The sequence below is a fragment of the Hippocampus guttulatus genome, chromosome 20 (assembly GCF_054856545.1).
Source record: "Hippocampus guttulatus isolate MCC_2025c chromosome 20, RoL_Hgut_1.0, whole genome shotgun sequence".
Classification (NCBI taxonomy): Eukaryota; Metazoa; Chordata; class Actinopteri; order Syngnathiformes; family Syngnathidae; genus Hippocampus; species Hippocampus guttulatus.
In genome coordinates this window covers 4414608-4433464 of record NC_141280.1, presented here as the reverse complement: position 1 = coordinate 4433464, position 18857 = coordinate 4414608, and the positions used below count along the sequence as shown (strand labels likewise).

Genomic DNA, 18857 nt, shown 5'->3' with positions numbered 1-18857 from the left:
TCACATTTCAACCCCTTTCCTTCTACAGTTGTTTTTTGGTATGAAAAAGCATATTTTCCTCCCCCTCTGCTTGAAAATGCAACCCATTCCCTTCTGCTAGTGTTTTTTTAACCATAAAAATGCAACGTGACGGAGGATGTTGTTTATGATTATTTTTTTAAATAAAATGTAGGAAGTAAAACACAGATTATGCGCATTGTGTAATGACAATAAAGATTCTGACTCTAAATTAGGAATTAGAGAAGAGGAATTTTACATGGACAGCACATGTAGTATCTATGGAGTCCCAATGAGGGCGCAAGAAAAAATGTCAAAGTGCAAATTTACTGAATTTTAGCCGAAGAAGACACGAAGCAAGTCGCTGTTTGATGACATCATTGTCCACGGTACGAAATGGAGCGAAAACACATGTCAGCTTTCTCCATGTATCAAACGCTACCAACTCAATTGCCATCTTCTCCTAAGAAGCGTTCATTGCAGGTAAAAGAGAAAAAGAAAAACATTTTTTTAGGTGGTTTAGATTTTTACATCTGAGCCATTGTGCTCTTCTAACGATGCACCAGGTCTGGTGTTGGTAACGTGACGTAAAACATTTTAATGCCCAATCTACCAATGGTCAATGTAGCCATTGGCATCCTTTTTTAAATTTTCTGCAGAGTAATAGTACTCTCCATTTCACACTCCAGATGAATGCATGTAGTTATATGCTCCCATGGTTTTATACGTATTTTTATGCTGCATGCCCTCTTTTAAATCTTGTTGTATTTTCCAGACGGCATCGAAGAAAAGGAAAAGAGGGAATGACGTTGCAAGCGTAATTTCTAATAATATCGCAACACAAAGTAAAAAGAAGAAAATGAAAGCCAAGAATCATGCAGCAGAGGTTGGAATCCAGGAGATGGCTGAAGTGAGACTCAAACTTAAATTGATACAACCTTTTGAGGATGTGTTGCCCTCTCTGTCATATATATACAGTATATAAAGAGTTTTTATGTTTCAAACACAGCCGGAGTCTGTAAAGGCGGGTGAAGAGGCACTAAATGTGTTACTAGCTGAGTTGGCACAGATGAACAACAGCAAGCAGCGTGCCAGCATGCTTTTCCAGTGGCTGATCAACCCTATTCCCACCAAGGCCTTCTTCAGGTAGATGGATAAATTGTTTTGCAAAATTTGACCATCCTTTGTACTTTGGCTCTGTGTTATGGCCTTAAAATCCACAATGACCCCTCCACCTCTACACTTATACAGTTCGAAACAAGTTTTTCTTTGTTTTTCTTACTGCCATCTGGAATTCCAGTGCAAAAGTGCCAAATACATTTGATTAGATCAATTCATCGACCAATATTCCTTTGCATGTCAAGTATGTATTCAAATACCATTCTTGTTTTCATCTCCAAGGGAAACATGGGAAAAGAAACCTGTCCTTGTTCAGCGTAAAAATCCCAACTACTACAAGGGAATATTCTCCACAGAAGAATTTGATCGCATTCTTCGACAGGTAAAAATCAAAGACAGCCCCATATGATTCAGTGTTCGCTTTTAATTCGCAAGACCGAAACCTTAAACCACTTCTTCTGGTGCCATTTTTCTTTTTCTTTTTTAAAAAGGAGGATGTTCAGTATGGCGTGAATCTAGATGTCACAAGCTACACAGATGGCAAGAGGGAAACACACAACCCTCCCGGTAGAGCACTGCCATACACTGTTTGGGACTTCTATGAGGTATGTTAATACATACCATTGTTATTCACATTTTTAGAAACACTTTCATCTTTAAATGCGAAAAATATGGCAATTTTCCCAGAATGGCTGCTCTCTTCGTATGCTGAATCCTCAGGCGTTCTCCTCCACCGTGTGGAATGTGCTGTCCATCTTGCAGGAGCATTTTGGCAGCATGGCAGGCGCTAATGTGTGAGTAGGACATCTCCTCGGGGCACGATGGAAGATTAGGTTTAAATCCTTGTGATTTTTTTTTTTTCCCCACCTCAGCTACCTGACGCCGCCCGGCACACAAGGATTCGCCCCACATTATGATGACATTGAGGCATTTGTGATTCAGCTGGAGGGAAAGAAGCACTGGAGGGTCTACAACCCAAGGTGAGATGACACAAAATAAGATGAAATACAGACACTGCATTGAAAGAGGCGCAATGATTATGATCCAACTGTTGGTGACTTTGGAGTAACATAAAGCCATACTATTGCATGAAGTTATATAAAACGTGTTTCTATTATGTGGATAAAGCTGTAGCTTTACAAGAAAAAGTTACAATTCTTCAAGCGGAATCATATTCATTGCTGAGAGCCATGGTGTATAAAAAAATTGTATTTAATAATTTGTCAGCTGAGATGCAAGATTTGTTCACATTGTGTTGTAACTTCCCTTCAGGTCAGACGATGAAGTCTTGCCTGTGCTTTCAAGCCGTAAGTACGCCTAGTACAACAACACAAAACAGTAGATCCTACTTGTCTTAGTGGTGGTGTTTTTGTATTTCCAGCAAACTTTAACCAGGCAGAGATTGGGAAGCCCATTTTGGAAGTCGTGCTGGAGGCAGGAGATCTGCTCTACTTTCCCAGAGGGTTCATCCACCAGGGCGACTGCCTCCCTGATGTGCACTCCCTGCATATCACCATCTCCTCCTACCAGAAGAACAGCTGGGGAGATTTGCTGCTGAAGGTAATGTACTTGCATCACAGTAAACAAATACAATAAACTAGAAGTCTCGAGGTGACACGAACCGAACAAAAATACAGTAAGGTGAAACCACTCAACGTTTTGACCCCAATAAGGACAATCGCAATAGAAAATTAACAATAATATGCACAAGTCTTTTTTTGTTGTTGTTTGGTGACTATTTTGGAGATGGAGTGGCACCTTACGGTTCTCTTTCCAGATGGTCCCTACCGCTCTTGAAATCGCAATGGAGGAGGATGTCGAATTCAGACAAGGCTTACCTCTGGATTACATCTCCTACATGGGTGTTCAAAACTCTGACAAGGTGCGCCTCTTCACCCGACGTCAACATTTCGCACGTGCTTTTATCCCAACTCGGCCTTGTTTGCTCTCTTGTAGGATGATCCACGGAGGGCCGAGTTCTTCTCCAAAATCGACAACCTCATGAACAAGTTGAGGAATTTTGTTGCAGTTGACGCCGCTGTGGATCTTAAAGCCAGAGAGTTCCTTCATGACTGCTTGCCGCCGAAGCTCACAGCAGGTGAGCCCTTTTTCTGTACTACGGTTCTCAATGTAAATTTGTTCTAGCACCGACGCAATTATACTTGAATTACTGCAGTTTCTGAGCATGTGACTGATCCCAGCTCTGTTTGAACTCGCCCCTCCTGCAGAGGAAGCAGCTGGCAGTGTGCACGGAGCACCTGCTCGGTGGGAGGAAGGGCGCGTAAGGAATGCAGGCGCATATATCACAAGCCAGACCCGGGTCGGACTCCTCCGAGCAGGATGTGCCCGGTAATTTGACTTACCCGAACAGAATGTATGTAAACAAGCGATTTTCAGCTTACACAGTTTTGGCATTTCTTAATGCCGAAGGTTATGCAGTGATGGAGATGCCGTCCATCTTTACTACACCACCGACAACTCCAGAGTTTATCACAAAGAGGAGCCGAAAAGCTTTGAAATAAAACCTGAGGTACACGCAGAACTAATCTGACCTTTGCCTTTAACTTTGTAAATGTAATTCTTCTAAAATTATTTCTTTCCTCCAGTACACAGATGCAGTCGAGTTTCTGATCCACTCATATCCTGAATTTGTGAGTGTGGGCAGTTTCCCGTGTGATTCTTTACAGGAAAAGGTGTGTGTTTTTCTTGCTCCTAAAATGGAGAATTTTTGTATCAAGGTACAGACAATGATGGGTCGGATGTTGCTCATGTACCTGCTCTTCTGTTCCTCACCAGATCTCTTTGGCCAAGCTGCTTTTTAAGAAGGGGGTCATCCGAATGGAATCATTTCAGTAGTGGCTTCACATCCTTCGGAAAACCGAATTTGAAGAATTAAAAAATGGGATTATGTAGTAGTCGAAATACTGTACACAATCACCAAACAGGAATCTCCAGATGCTTTCCAATTGATTGCTGAATCACATCGTAAGTATGCTTGCTCTCCGATGAAGGAGTATTAAGGCCCAGATGAAAAGTAAGTCATAATATTGCGGTAATCAAGAAATTTAAATGTGTGGCTGCAGTTTTTCACGGTTATGGTTTAGACCAGCAGCTGCTGTACATCTCTAAAAACATGACACATATTCATCCAGTAACGTCGTGATTTTGAATGTTTAAAAAAATTGTGATTCATAATGGTAACTCAGCAAGAGGCCACTTCAGTTTGTGTACATTTTTCTGTGGAGTAGATAATTTGTTACATTAAACTGACATTGTTTTAAAAAAAAAAAAAAAAAAAACAGACTATTACTTGTTTTTATCATCCATTTTCGGTAGCTCTTACATTAGAAGCTCGAGCGTACCATTCACACTACAGGTTATGAGCTAATTTACATTTTTTTTAAATACATTTATTCTTATTTATGACTTTATTCTCAAAGCATTCTTTTTTTGGTGGAGCTTAAATGCTCTTGTACTTTACCCTGTGTACAAGTTGGGATGTTACAGTTTGAGCTAAGTGACACAAATGTCATAAGTATTTTTTTTAAAATAAAAATAAAACCGAGTTTGATGGGAAAGTACATTTATTGTTGGTTGATACAACTCAAAAATAAAGACACATGAGTCTTTTTAAATATTCTTATTTCAGTATCACCCATCAGCCATTCACACTGCGCGCATAGTGGACAAACACTGGGGTGAAGAAGTCTATTTCCAAGTCACCTCCTCGCCAGGCTTCAGCTCCCTGCAGAGAATAGAAATATGAAGGCAATCAACACATTTGCTTTGAGAGACAACCTCAAAATATAATGTAGAATCCAACCTGCTGTATAAAAGACTTTTGTTCCTGAAAGCGGTCAGCTTCTTGTCCTGTTGCTTGTCGAGGTACCACCCGATCACAAAGCCCATGGGCACCAGCAAGTTCATCCAGTGTTCACGGGCGAAAGTAACAAAGTTGACCATGCTTGCTGCAAATACAATAAGAACCAGTCAGACTTTCGTAAGAATCTTGACATTCTTGAGTCAAAATATAGGAACGATAACGAATCACAGCAAAATATACAGTATGTTGATTTATGTGATGCCATACACATAAATTACTGTATATAGCATGACATTGTAGCAATCATCTGCATGACCGGTGGCCATTTCTACCTTGACGCAATCGTAGAAGTGAGATCGGAGAGAACGAGCAGTCAAACAAGGCTCACCTGGAGTACATTTTAGAAGGGCTACAGTGCCGATCATTTAAAATTGTTTAGCTTATCGTGACCCCGTTCAGGATAAACGGTCTTGAAAATGAATGTATCGATAGCTAATGGCCTAGCACTATGTGCAATAATCATATTATAATCTTATAGTATTACAATAATTAGAGCATAATTATGACAGCAATTTTAAGGAGGTTAATAGTCACAGAGAAAACGTGTATCTTATATTTTTAAAAAGTTACCTTTTGTTCACAGAAAGCTATGTACGGCCTTCTGCTATTCACTCACCAGACAGAGGACATTGGAATACACCATCTGCGCCGACATGAGTGGGTGTTTTAGCAAATTGTAGGTATCAAAATAATACATAAGAATATGTCTTTAGCGATTCCAGAATCTCTATTTATAAATTTAGTCTCTAAAAGGTCCATCCAATAATTTTATGGAAACTAAATCAATTCGTTATTGTTTATAATATTAGTCAATATCTGATAGCGAGTTAGTAGGCTCTCATGCACTTTGACATATGATGCAGCGGCAAACATGGCTGCTCGTGGTGATGCTACGACGCTAGCAAAAATGTCCTAAAAGAAACATTAAAGAAGAATATCATAATTATTTGCTTGTTCAACCACCCCAATGAATATTTAAATCTAAATGTTATCTCAATGAATGGTACGTTTAAAATCTCGAGGTTATTTTACGTAGCGCACGCAGAAGCGTAAATGCAGCTAGCGAGTAGACTTACCGGGTAGTTGTTGAAGCGTGACCCGCAATTGTGTGAGTATGTTTTTACCCTAATGTATTTACTAATTAGTGGCTAAAGTTGAATGATTTACAATTACATTCTAGGCCGATACAGTTTTAAATAACGATAGCTTCCTTTTTGTGTCTTTCCAGACACGCACTTGGTCAGTGTAGCTCGTAATTCTATGCTTGAGGTTGTAATACATGTATTGTTTTTACAGCGTGAAGACAAGAGAGAGAGCCACGATGACGTCCATTATCAAACTGACAGCTTTGTCAGGGGTTCAGGAGGAGTCCGCCCTCTGCTACCTTCTACAGGTGGATGAATTCCGCTTCCTTTTGGATTGTGGCTGGGACGAGAACTTCTCAATGGACATCATCGATGCCATAAAGCGGTAATTGGATTACTTGTCTTATATTTAGAAGGAAGGTAGAAAAATCGGTTTTATAGGACGGTCGTGAAGCCAGCCATACTGTATGGTATTGATATGGTAGCGATAACAATGTAGGTGGCAAAAGTGAATAGACTGAGATTTTCCTTGGCAGTCACGAGGAGAGACAGGATCAGGAATGAGCTCAACAGACAGGATCAGGAATGAGCTCAACAGACAAAAAGCGACAGTTGCCAGATTGAGATGGTTTGGACAAGCATATGGAGTCGCGCGTAACCTGTGGGCTATCTATAATTGTTCTTGCAGGCATGTTCATCAGGTTGACGCCGTGCTTCTCTCCCATCCTGATCCTATACACCTTGGAGCTTTGCCGTATGCTGTGGGTAAATTGGGTTTGAATTGTACCATATATGCAACGATTCCGGTCTACAAGATGGGTCAAATGTTCATGTATGACCTGTATCAGGTGAGAAGGATTCACAGGTGCATTTACATACAGCTGAGTTTTGCATACAGTATTAATTCATTTTTCATCTCTTTTCCCTAATTAGTCACGAAACAACAGCGAAGATTTCACTCTGTTTACCCTTGATGATGTGGACAGTGCTTTTGATAAGATTCAGCAGTTAAAGTATTCGCAGATAGTCAATCTGAAAGGTGAGTTAAATTGTGTTATTAATATTTGTTGGCCTAAAAGTTGGACTCGCTACAGTGGTTATAGTCACGACACCCCTTACCAGGGCCATTATTTATACTGCATGCAATGTAATCATCATTTCTTCCTCTCTGATAGGAAAAGGACATGGTCTTTCAATTACACCACTTCCTGCCGGTCACATGATTGGTGGGACCATTTGGAAGATTGTGAAAGATGGGGAGGAGGAGGTTGTTTATGCTGTGGACTTCAACCACAAAAGAGAAATGTAAGAAGGGATAAATGTTGCATGTCGAGGCACAAAAGTGAACATCGCTTTGAATGCGAATGGTTAAACTGGTGACCAGTCCAGGGTGTACCTTGCCTCTCGCCTCAGCTAAGATCTCCAGCTCGCTAGCAAGCCTAATGACAACAAGCACGATTAAAAATGGACGGCGAGTTGGATAGTTATTCTCTTGCTGTACCGACTTTGGTTGATTTTCTATTTTTAGCCACCTGAATGGCTGCACTATGGAGAGCATCAGTCGACCATCCTTGCTCATTACTGACTCCTTCAATGCTGCATATGTACAACCCCGCCGCAAACAAAGAGATGAACAGCTACTCAGTAAGTACTGTAATTGTTAAGGTAACAATTGTATTGTGACTGTTGTATTGCAAAATGCTCCTTTTTCTGCTTGCTTGATCTTGTCACGTGTTTCCCATGATTGAGCCAGGACAGATTAAAACAAAAAAAAGATTAAAAAAAATTCAGGCACACCACCAAACAAAAATAGTATGAGATCTGGTTACACAAGTTGATTACAGTTATGTTGTACAGTCTAGTGGAAGAATGCTTGGACCTGAAAAAAAAAAGAAAAGTTTCATTCAATCCACTATTGTATACGTTGATAAATGATGCTTTCTGTATACTGAAAAAAAATGTCAAAATTATAAGCAAGGTCTTAAACGTATTTTTCCTCATCTCTGTCCCTTTTATTACCTCCCTGCAAAGCCAACGTAATGGAGACACTCCGTGGGGATGGTAACGTGCTTATCGCTGTGGATACAGCTGGGCGGGTGTTGGAGCTGGCTCAGCTCCTGGACCAGATTTGGAGGACAAAAGATGCCGGGCTCGGAGCTTACCCACTCGCCCTACTTAACAATGTCAGCTACAATGTTGTGGAGTTTTCAAAGTCCCAGGTATCGGTCTTGCCTTCAGTTTTCTTGCTTGTCAGGTTCAATGCAACAACAGGATGTTGATGCACAATTGTATCTCAGGTGGAGTGGATGAGCGACAAGCTGATGAGGTGTTTCGAGGACAAGAGGAATAACCCTTTCCAGTTCCGTCATTTGACCCTCTGCCACAGTTTGGCCGACCTGGCTCGGGTTCCCAACCCTAAAGTGGTGCTGTGCAGCCAACCGGACCTGGAGTCTGGCTTTTCTCGAGAACTCTTTATCAAGTGGTGTCAAGACAGCAAACACTCGGTCATCCTGACTTATCGTACCACTCCTGGCACATTGGCCCGCTACCTCATTGACCACCCGGAAGAGAAGATGCTGGATCTGGAGGTAAGAAGGAACATGATGAATATGTTCAGAGGAGATTTCCATTTGTCCCTGCGGAGTTTTTATTGCCGCTTTAAACTCAAGTGTATATAATCGCGTGTAAGTTCACCGCCAATTTCAAGTCCGATTTGCAGTTAAAAATAAGTCACACCAGAAAGGGCAAAAACAATGCTGCGTTGAAGGCATCATTGGGAATAGTGCATGTTAAGAGACAACCAAAACAGAGTAAAGGGGGCGGGGGGTCTCCTGGCATTAAGTTTTTGGCATGCAGCCGTTGGCCACAGCGAATAGAGAATTTTGTTTGCGTGAAGAGTTGAGTGCAGAGATAAACTGGGCTGTTGCAGCAAAGTGGCGACTCTGAAATATTATTAAGACACAGTAACAATGCAAGTGAGCAAACCGGTGTCACCCAGTATTTGGTAGTCCTTGGTTTTGCCAGTATAAATATTGGTGATGAGCCAAAAAATGTTTTTTTTTTTAAAGATAAAATTGATAAAACAACCACATGTGTTGCTCTGTTGTTTGTCCTGACAGGTGAGAAAAAGAGTGAAGCTTGAAGGAAAGGAGCTTGAAGAGTACCTTGAAAATGACAAATTAAAGAAAGAAGCGGCGAAGAAACTGGAACAGGCAAAGGAGTAAGTCGGGTTTGTAGTGAAGCGATTCTATAATTGGGAAAATAAGACATTTTTCAAAAGGTGAAAATAACAGAACTTTAAAATATGCACAGCAACTATAAGGTCCAGAATGAATTCATTTCTTCGAGATGAGCGGCAATTTGGCTGCATCTCAGACATTGCATCATATTTTCGGCATGTTGAGTGTGTGCGATTGAGCCAATCCAAATGCCGGTTTGAATGTTTCAATGTGTGTGGATTTGAAAATATTAACAGTTAACGCTTCAGCATGGACAAAGCTGACACTTGACGCCGGCACTCTTGCAGGGTGGATGTGGACTCCAGCGACGAGAGTGACTTGGACGAAGACCTGGATCAGCCGACGGTGGTAAAAACCAAACACCACGACTTGATGATGAAGGGCGAAGGAAACCGTAAAGGCAGTTTCTTCAAGCAAGCCAAGAAGTCCTACCCAATGTTCCCAACACACGAGGAAAGGATCAAATGGGACGAGTACGGAGAGATCATCAGGTATCCCGTTGACGAGATTGCCGCAACCTTTGGAAAATAGAAGTCGAGCTATTATGTATCAGTCGGTCGTCCTTTTTGATTGCAGGATTGAAGATTTTCTGGTTCCTGAGCTGCAAGCGGCCGAGGAGGAAAAAAGCAAACTGGAATCCGGCTTGACCAATGGCGATGAGCCGATGGACCAGGACCTCTCTGTTGTTCCCACAAAATGCGTATCTAGTATTGAGAATCTTGAAATCAGGTGAGTGATCACCAACTTGAACTCGGCAGTTTAAAATCCAAGGAACATCATTTTTTTCAAACATAATTCTGCCCTTGTAGAGCCAGAATAACATACATAGACTACGAAGGTCGCTCCGACGGTGATTCAATCAAGAAGATCATCAACCAGATGAAGCCCAGGCAGCTGGTGATTGTCCACGGGCCTCCTGAGGCCAGTCTGGACCTGGCTGAGTCCTGCAAGGCTTTCAGCAAGGATCTCAAGGTGTACACACCCAAACTGCAGGAGACCGTGGACGCCACCAGCGAGACGCACATCTACCAGGTCAGCTCGGTGTATCCTGTTCTCCAGCTAGCGATGGGGCTGATAGGTCAACTTATTGATTCTTGGTCAATTAGAATTTTCTAATTAATCTCTCTCTGGTTACATTGCGGAATGACAGCTCGTTAACATATTTGGGATGTAATGGGTTTAATAGTAGCAACCAGCAGAGGGCGCCACTACTTAAAAGTATATTACAAAATAGTATTTTAAAAAAAATGTGTTTATAAACCAACGATTGTTGTTTATTTAGTATTGTTTAATGACGAAACAAAATGAAATAAACAACAATTAACTCATCAATAGCATAAAAGAGGGAGCGAAGTTTTGTTTGAAACACTCTGGACTTGGGTGCTAATTAATGCAAGGATTACTGGTTTGATTGGGAAAATCATAGAATGATTACTATTGAATACACACAAAATATTTCGGTGTGGGGGGTGCAACAGATTAATAACATTTCAAATTTTATTGGAGAAAATGATTTGGCATTCAAGCGTGATTGAGTTACGATTTTGGTAACGGAAGAAATTAAACCTGTAAGTCAAGGCCCCAGTGCACCGACCTTTTGTTTTGCGCTGAAGGTGCGGTTAAAAGACTTCCTGGTGAGCTCCCTGCAGTTCTGCAAGGCCAAAGACACCGAGTTGGCGTGGATTGACGGCGTGCTGGACATGCGTGTGGTAAAAGTCGACACAGGCGTGATGCTGGAGGAGGGCACAAAGGAGGAGCCCGACGACGCCGAGCTACCCATGGACACCGCACCCGACCTCGGTATTGATAACAGTGCCGCAATGGTGGCGGCTCAGCGGGCCATGAAGAACTTGTTTGGAGAGGACGAGAAGGAGCCGACAGAGGAGAGTGATGTCATTCCCACGCTGGAGCCGCTGCCCTCACACGAGGCGAGTGAACTGATTTTTTAAATAATTTTTTTAAACCAGGTTTCTGTAGTCACAAGACTCAATTTCAGTCTCAGTAGTCACCATAGTTTTATTTTAAACCTTATTTGGATATTTGTGTGATTTTATTAATTGCAAACTAATTACACCACGGCCATAGAAACAGAACTCCGCCATAAACTGAAGTATGTGTGCCGGTGTTGCCTCATTAGGTTGTGCAACATTTTTTTTTTTTTTTAGGATTCTGTTGAACAACAATTGAAAAGAGATGTTTGACTTCCACTGGTTAATTTCTCAGTGACTTTACTATTCCTCTGCCATTACTTGATTTCAAGTCATGTCAGTGACCCAGGTGTTTTTTTCCCCCCCTCTCATTAACAGAGCCCTTTCAATTATTTTTCCCGCGTCTGTCAATGTATCTTCTCCGGGGGCCGTCTCCTTGGCCTCTCAGGCTAGACTGACTTAATTTCAGTTCATTTTGCTTTTCATGCAAATTAACCTCAACCCAAGGAGAAACTCCAAGCAACGGATGACTTTTTGATCTTGCTTGTAAAAAGGTCTCACATTAATGACTTGAAATTCCTTCCCAACAATGCTCTTTTGTGTGCTTAACGGGAGTGTGATATTTTCCCCTTTTCACACAAGCGCACTCACACACACAAACACACATTTCAATTATGAAAAGTCCCTTCTTGTGGGTCACAAGTTATAGAGTGCGGTCACATCATTTAGTTACGCGGCAGTCAGAAATCTCAGCAAGGGCTCTCCCTATGATGCATTACAGCCGACGAAAACCACAGCGATATTGTTAAATGAGTACCCCTGTGACAGTCTCAGTCAAAAAGGAACATTATCATCTTTCATCTTGATGAAGGCAGATTATTTGATACAGTGCTTGTACAGGGGCGTCCGCTATGTCTTGTTGCTATAAATTGTCGCATTGACTTAAGACCGTTTTTATTCGTATTAACGTAATGCATTCACAAGGGCATAAAACCAATCCAGCCTGTCCTTGGAGTTAATGTCCAACTGCTGTACCGCGGCTCTGTGCTCCATCCAGGTGCCCGGACATCAGTCGGTGTTCATCAACGAGCCCCGCCTGTCCGACTTCAAACAGGTCCTTCTCAGGGAGGGCATCCAGGCTGAATTTGTGGGAGGAGTGTTGGTGTGCAACAACCTAGTGGCTGTCCGCAGAGTGAGTGATCTTTTTTTTTTACTCTCACCATTTTATTTGATTGATGAAAAAAGTGTTTATTAATGAAACAGAACATTAACTAAACAAAAAGCACAATTTGCCAAAGTAGGGCAGAGAACCCAGAGGCTTATGAAGCGTCTCGCCTCAGGAAAAGGAAAAAAATAAAATAAAACCCACCACAAGTGAAACTGAACAAGTCAAATAAAAGGAAAAGCAGGAGCAAACCAGGACATCAACATGAAAATGTATAATTGACAAGAACTTAAAATAGATGCAACCCAGAACATGAACTCAAAGAGACTCTCGGAACAGTCGGCGTCAAGTGCAATGAAAGCGGAGAAAACTTGAAGCGTCTGATGCTTTGATGTCAAACCGGTGAACATCCCTTTAGTTTACGTGCCGCGTAAGACTGCATGTGTATCAAAGGTGAAATTGAGGTCTCGCATTTTTCTGGTCTTTATCCAGACGGAGGCGGGACGCATCGGCCTGGAAGGCTGCTTGTGCGATGACTACTATAAGATCCGGGAGCTGCTGTATCAGCAGTATGCTGTCGTATAGCAGCAGCAGCCACCACCGAGGCCATCCCTTACGAGGGAGGACTCTACGCAGAGGAGAGGACCCTCCGCTGCACCCTTGGGTACCTCCAGCTGAGTCCCCAATACATCCATTGTACAGTTTCACTTTATTTTATATTCCATTCTTTATTTCTAGATGACATTGGGAGGATGCTGTTCTTTTGTTTTGTTTGTTTTATACTGACTGATCTCTGTATGTGACAAGAGATACCTCTCCACTTCATTTTGACAGTAAATACAAAATGTTCCTAGTCTGAATTTCTGTATTTGTCTCAGATGCACAAACAATAGTTTGTCTGTAAAAGCCACATCACAAGTATGGTACTTTATACACTAGGGGTGTGCGAGCTTTTGAGCTCAAGGGCCACATTTAAAATGGACTGAGAGGCCCAATCATTTGGAGATGAGTTAAAAAAAAAAGGGTGCAGAGGTAAAATGTGTCTATCATGGATTCAGCCAAATAAACAGTACTTGATTAATTTGAGGGGACTAAAGTCATATAAAAAAATAATACGAATACAACCTTAAATTACACCTACCAGCCCCTGTGCCCCAGTCGGCTTTGTTCATGTAGTAATGTTGATTTAAGTGATGATACATCAAAATCATATCAGCGCTTTTAATTACCGGTAGCCCAAAGCTAAGATAGGGAGAAGTAATTGCTTTATGTTTGTTTTATTGGCGAGCCTCTCCCCAAAGGTAAAATAATGAGATCATTTATTGCAAATGATTTTGCGGACCCCAAGATTCAGCTTACAGAACCCCAGTTGAAGAACCAACTGTCTTACACACAGGCAAGTTGGGCAAATCTTGGGAAAATGTCAACTTAGATGGCTAGTGTGAAAGCAGCTAGTGTTGCTTTTTTTTTTTTTTTTTTTTTTTTTTTAAATACAGAACTATAATCTCAAATGTCAGCTTTTTGGAAGGAAATAGAGTGCAGATGAGTTCAATGCTGCCTGGCATGTTGCGGCACAACGTTACACAACACTCAAGACACGCAACTCTAAATTCAGTTGGTCTCTTAACATGTGAGACGGGATAGACCTGCTCCATATGTAAAGTGACCTGTGCCTTTTGTGATGTGGCGCAATCCAAATCAAAATGAATTGCATGCGTACTGGCTGCACGATGGTTGACTGCTTAGCATGTCCGTTCAATACCGGGCTGCGGCCCTCCTGTGTGGAGTTTGCATGTTTTCCCGATGTCTACGTTGGTTTTCTTGAGGTACTCTGGCTCCCTCCCACATTCTAAAAATATACATGGTAGGTTGACGGAACACTCTAAACTGTCCCTTGGTGTGACTGCGAGTGTGAATAATTGTTTGTATGCGTGCCCTGCCATTGGCTGGCAACCAGTTGAGAGGGTGTCCCCGCCTACTGCCCTAACATGACTGGGATAGGCTCCAGCACGCCCGCGACCCTCGTGAGGATAAGCAGCTTGGATCATGAATAGATGGATGACAAACCCAAACCACATCCTCCACCTGCAGATAGAGACATTTCCGTCTGTTTCTTGCAGACGGTGTCAAGCGTTCTCGTGCGGCAGGTTCATGTGAAACATAGTATGACGTTGTCGCCCGAAGAGACAAGTGGGCTGGAAAAGACCTTGCGGCCGCTGTCGTGCCGCTAGCTCGGATTAGCCCTTCTCGTTTATCATTTTGGGATTGCTGCAGCCAAACAGATTTGAGCTCGCTTTCCTTATCTATTTTTGGACACGGCAGTGTATTAAAAAGATGGGTGATAAGAGAGCTTGTCGATGGCGAGAGGACGGGGAACGGTCACGTGGGCAGCCGGCAGCTGGGGTTACGCTTTGACTTGATTGATTAGATTCACGGCACCGTGCGAATCCCCAGCGTAGCTCCGTAAATTGTGAGATTGACGTTCTCCTAGCAAGTGCACATTATTTGTAACCTCTCTCTTTTGACACACGGTCTTATCAATGTGTCAACTTTGCATAATGGGGGAAAGAAATGTTTAGGCGGTCATAAATTGCTGTTTGGTTGCTATCAGACACCATCAAATGTGTGACACCTCTTTCAGCCAATGAACCTCTATCTGTCTGTTGGAGCAGAGACCTTAAATCAACAGACGCCTGATCAGGTGAAGTGTTAGGTGATGTAGCAGAGAACCTCAAAGGGAGGTCTTCAAAAGACTTACACAAAGCGATGGCAATATGGCCTCTAATAGGGTAGAAACAAGTTGATGCCTCAAAATGACAAGACTCTTAAATCATCGCCATCCGCTCCTCTTGATCACCGCCACTTCTCACGAACCTTGCACGTGCCCCGGGTGTGATGACGAGGGGCGACACTCAAACGGGACAACAAAAGTTGAGTCGGGTGAGGGAGGGAGGAAAGGAAAGGAGAGAAAGCGAGTGTGTGTGATGTATGTGTGATGCGTGTGTTTGTGTGGGGTGTGTGATGTGTGTGTGTGATCATGCACATGGTTGGAGGAGTTAGATTCCAGCACGGATGACTGGCTGTCGTGCAAGCGTGTTTTGACAGTTGCATAACATACAGTTTTGCACTTTAGGGACATTAAAATTTAAATGCTCTGTTTTAATCCATGGCTCACACACAAGACGTCACGCAGAAACGCACCGATTGTGCCTTTCAATTATTTGTTCACTCTCGCTGCTGTGAAGAGCTGAGCAATATGAAGAGGCCACAGTAAGGAATTGGGGGTGGGGGGTGGGGCATGGCTAGATTGTAACCGAGCACGCCATCCCTTTGCCAATGCCGTCACTGCTTTTCATTTCGATAATTGACCAGCCACGCCAGAAATGTCCATCAGCTAATCCTCTTAGTTTTCATAATGCTGACTCTGTCACAGAAGTCCCCTGTTTTAATGTAACAAGCGGCTAAACCCGGTGAGCAAACTGCAGAAAGCCCCCCCCCCCCCCCACCCCTCTCCAGGGCTCACTCTGCCCCCTAGAGACCCTTTTTTGGAACGACGCAACCTGTCAGAGCAATCACAGATAGTGTAGCTCCGTATTGGCTCGCCCTTGGCCGCAAAACTGGGCTTGAATACAACCGAAAAAGTGTAGTCATCTCATCGGAGGATCTGCAGAGTGGGTAGCTCTTTCCTTTTGTGTGGAGGATAGATGGAATATAATCCCTTTTCTCCTCACTAAGCAGACCACTTTATGCCGCTGACATAATCATCTGAAAGTGGATGCTTTTTTTTTTTTCTTATGTCGTCACAAAACATTCAAACCTAGCATAAGGCACATGAAATCCCGCGCTAAATAATAGGAAAGCATCTTGTAAATCTGCCCAAATGTTAATCGTGTGGAAAGTTTTCATGTTTGGTTATTCCTCTTTTCTGCCTCAGCACCCTAATCCCCTTCAAAATCGGATATGCCTTAGCCGCACAATGTGATATAATCGTTTTAATCTCAAATGATGAAATTGTAGTTTCGAGATGTCCCATTCGTTGTTCGCGCGCAAAAATAGAAACATCTTTTCACCAAATTACCAATCACAAGTCTTTTCATTTATTTATTTTTTTTTAATACGGCTTGTCATCATGAGAATTGAGGGTGAGTTTACCCTACCTAATTTAGAATGAGAGGCAGGAGTGGTCGCCAGTCAGTGGCTTTTTTTTTTTTTTTTTTTTTTTTTAGGGCCAAATCATGTGAAACTGTTTTCCTTACATTCTTCTCCCTCTCGGAGCAAAACAAACCTGAGCAGTTCCTTGTTCCACAACTCGAGGCATGTTGCTGACGTGCGGGTGGGGGGACTCCAGTCAAGACAATTTCAACTTGGGACTTGCTTGGCTAAAACTTGTGAAACCTTTTCTTTGATTTGTCATTCATGAGGCTCGACTTGATCTCCATGATTCCAAGTGTTTGCCCGTTTACATTTAGCTCCGACGTCATCTTAAAATCCACAAAGACAGGGAAGTTAGGTGCACACACTCTTATACTGACATTCACACACAAACACTTCCAGACGGTCAACAGAACACAACCTGTCCGGGGCCCTCCCCGTCCGTGCGCTCCGCACATCACACGGACCCGACCGTATGTGATGTGACACGACTGACACAACCTTGAGAGATGCGAGGAGACCCTGCCGATGATTAATTCATAGCCGGAGAGCAGAACGAAGATTAGCTGGCTGTGGCTGCGGGTGTGGGTGTGTTTACGCCTGCGGACCACCGTTGCATGACACAAGGCCATGTTGGGAGGGCTGAATCATTGCCGCTGAATGATGTCCGTGTGAGAATGACGGGAGCCCAAACAGAAGAGCGTTAATCCATCCCGGCTAGTCAGCGTTTGTTTGCATGCGTGCTCTGGTCCGATGGCACCAGCAATCGTCATTTTAAAACCTTCTCCACTGTTAACGTGACCTTTAACCTATACAAGTCAATGATAAAATCGATGACAGAACCTAGATTCATCCTCGGAATGTTCATTGACAAACATGATACTTGCTGTCTTATTTGCTCTAGAAACAACGACAGCAGCCCAGACGACAACTCAAGAATAGTCAGACGGGTCTGTTTTCTGCCATGTTTACCCGTCACACCTGTGCGGGCATACAAATAAAGCGACAAGACAGCCACAGATTGTTCAACACTCATAATGAATATTAAATTTTTTTTTGACTTGCCGTTAACTGAGAAGTCTTTCCAAGGAGCAAAAATCCAAAGCTCTCCGGAGGATGCCAAGCATGTACTGTTCTTCCAGCACCAGCCGTTGGCCAGAGAGGGCCTCGATTTTAAAAAGTAGACAGGTTGTGTGGGGGGGGGAACAAAGAGATCGTCGTGCCTCCATCTGTCTGCTCGATTCATGAGAAAAGCATCAAATGCGATGCCAGCCCCCCATCATGGAAGGTGTTATATTTGCTTTTTTTTTGGGCCACGTGTCATTTGGTCAGCTATGCATCTCGGGCGTGCGCACGCCCGAGCAGAATCAGCTTATTTATGGGATAGCGTAGCATAATATGGCTCTCATGCAACACGGTTAAAGGACGTATTATATTTCCGCTGTCCCTTTTGTCTCTTGCATAATCCGAACCCAACGCAAAGACACTCCGAAGTCACGTCAAGGACGGAATGTATTGCTGTCATGTACAGTTGCTGCTTTCATTACTGTTAAAGGGTCATTGACGCATTATATGTTTGTGCATTGTGCGTGTTTATATAATAGGTCGCTACTTGGCCAAGTTAGTAGCGCGACAGAATGACAAGAGTAGTGGCTGGAGATCAGTTCAGTGAAGACCCCCTTGGCGAAAGTCAGCTGGGATAAGCTCCGGCTCATCCGCAACCCTACGTGAGGAACCCGTAGTGGAACAGAAAATTGATGGATGGATTTAGGATGCAAAAAAAAAAAAAAAAGTACAAAATTGTTTTATACTTTTTTTTTTTTTTTTTGCATCCTAAATCCATCCGTATTAAAAAAGGTACTTCGATGTTCCCCCAATTAGTCCGTTAAAATAAGTTTCACTGTTTGGCCATACTTGTTCCATGGCTCTATAATACTCCCCCTTAAAGTCGGACTTTTGATCACCGCATCGAAACGCCGACTCATTCCCACGAAATGAGCAACTACGACTCTCGTGGCAATCATGCGCAACTCGCGGATTTTGCCGTTCACACCCTTGATATTGAGCCATTCGTTGACGTGCAGCGCAAAGACGTGACTCACGCTTGGCATTTAAACCAAACAACACATTTACACCAACTTACTACTCCCCTTTTTCTACATCATCCCACGTTGAAACACCCCCCCCCCCACCAGACCAAAGCAGCAAACCTTGCATTCACTCGCAAGGAGGAGGTCCAAAAGAGTCTGTGTGTGTGTATGTTTGACCAAAGCGGCGAGTGTAAAGTCG

General features: G+C 42.9%; 3 protein-coding genes across 4 annotated transcripts; 2 read left to right on the top strand and 1 right to left on the bottom strand.

Annotated features, from left to right (window-relative positions):
• Positions 1-348: 348 nt before the first annotated feature.
• riox1 (ribosomal oxygenase 1) lies at positions 349-4689 on the top strand. Its single transcript, XM_086101073.1, has 15 exons — positions 349-480; positions 773-907; positions 1007-1143; positions 1399-1498; positions 1608-1721; positions 1804-1910; positions 1989-2096; positions 2389-2423; positions 2498-2676; positions 2894-2998; positions 3073-3214; positions 3345-3465; positions 3547-3646; positions 3723-3809; positions 3913-4689. The coding sequence occupies exons 1-15, from the start codon at positions 394-396 to the stop codon at positions 3970-3972; spliced, it is 1617 nt and encodes a 538-aa protein (XP_085957199.1). The 5' UTR covers positions 349-393; the 3' UTR covers positions 3973-4689.
• Positions 4683-5652, bottom strand: ndufb1 (NADH:ubiquinone oxidoreductase subunit B1). The gene is made up of 3 exons (XM_086101074.1): positions 5570-5652; positions 4940-5084; positions 4683-4861 (listed from the first exon to the last, which is right to left on the bottom strand). Exons 2-3 carry the CDS (start codon positions 5077-5079, stop codon positions 4825-4827), a joined length of 177 nt encoding a protein of 58 aa, XP_085957200.1. The 5' UTR covers positions 5080-5084; positions 5570-5652; the 3' UTR covers positions 4683-4824.
• Positions 5653-5864: 212 nt separating this feature from the next.
• cpsf2 (cleavage and polyadenylation specific factor 2) lies at positions 5865-13276 on the top strand. 2 transcript variants are annotated; one of them, XM_086100925.1, is made up of 15 exons: positions 5865-6107; positions 6296-6469; positions 6773-6932; positions 7018-7123; positions 7260-7389; positions 7613-7728; positions 8116-8303; positions 8382-8672; positions 9204-9304; positions 9611-9814; positions 9900-10052; positions 10133-10355; positions 10937-11251; positions 12309-12443; positions 12909-13276. In XM_086100925.1, the coding sequence occupies exons 2-15, from the start codon at positions 6321-6323 to the stop codon at positions 12999-13001; spliced, it is 2364 nt and encodes a 787-aa protein (XP_085957051.1). In that variant the 5' UTR covers positions 5865-6107; positions 6296-6320; the 3' UTR covers positions 13002-13276. The 2 variants fall into 2 exon arrangements, with proteins under 2 accessions (XP_085957051.1, XP_085957052.1); XM_086100926.1 differs by having other exon boundaries at positions 5866-6002.
• Positions 13277-18857: the final 5581 nt, after the last annotated feature.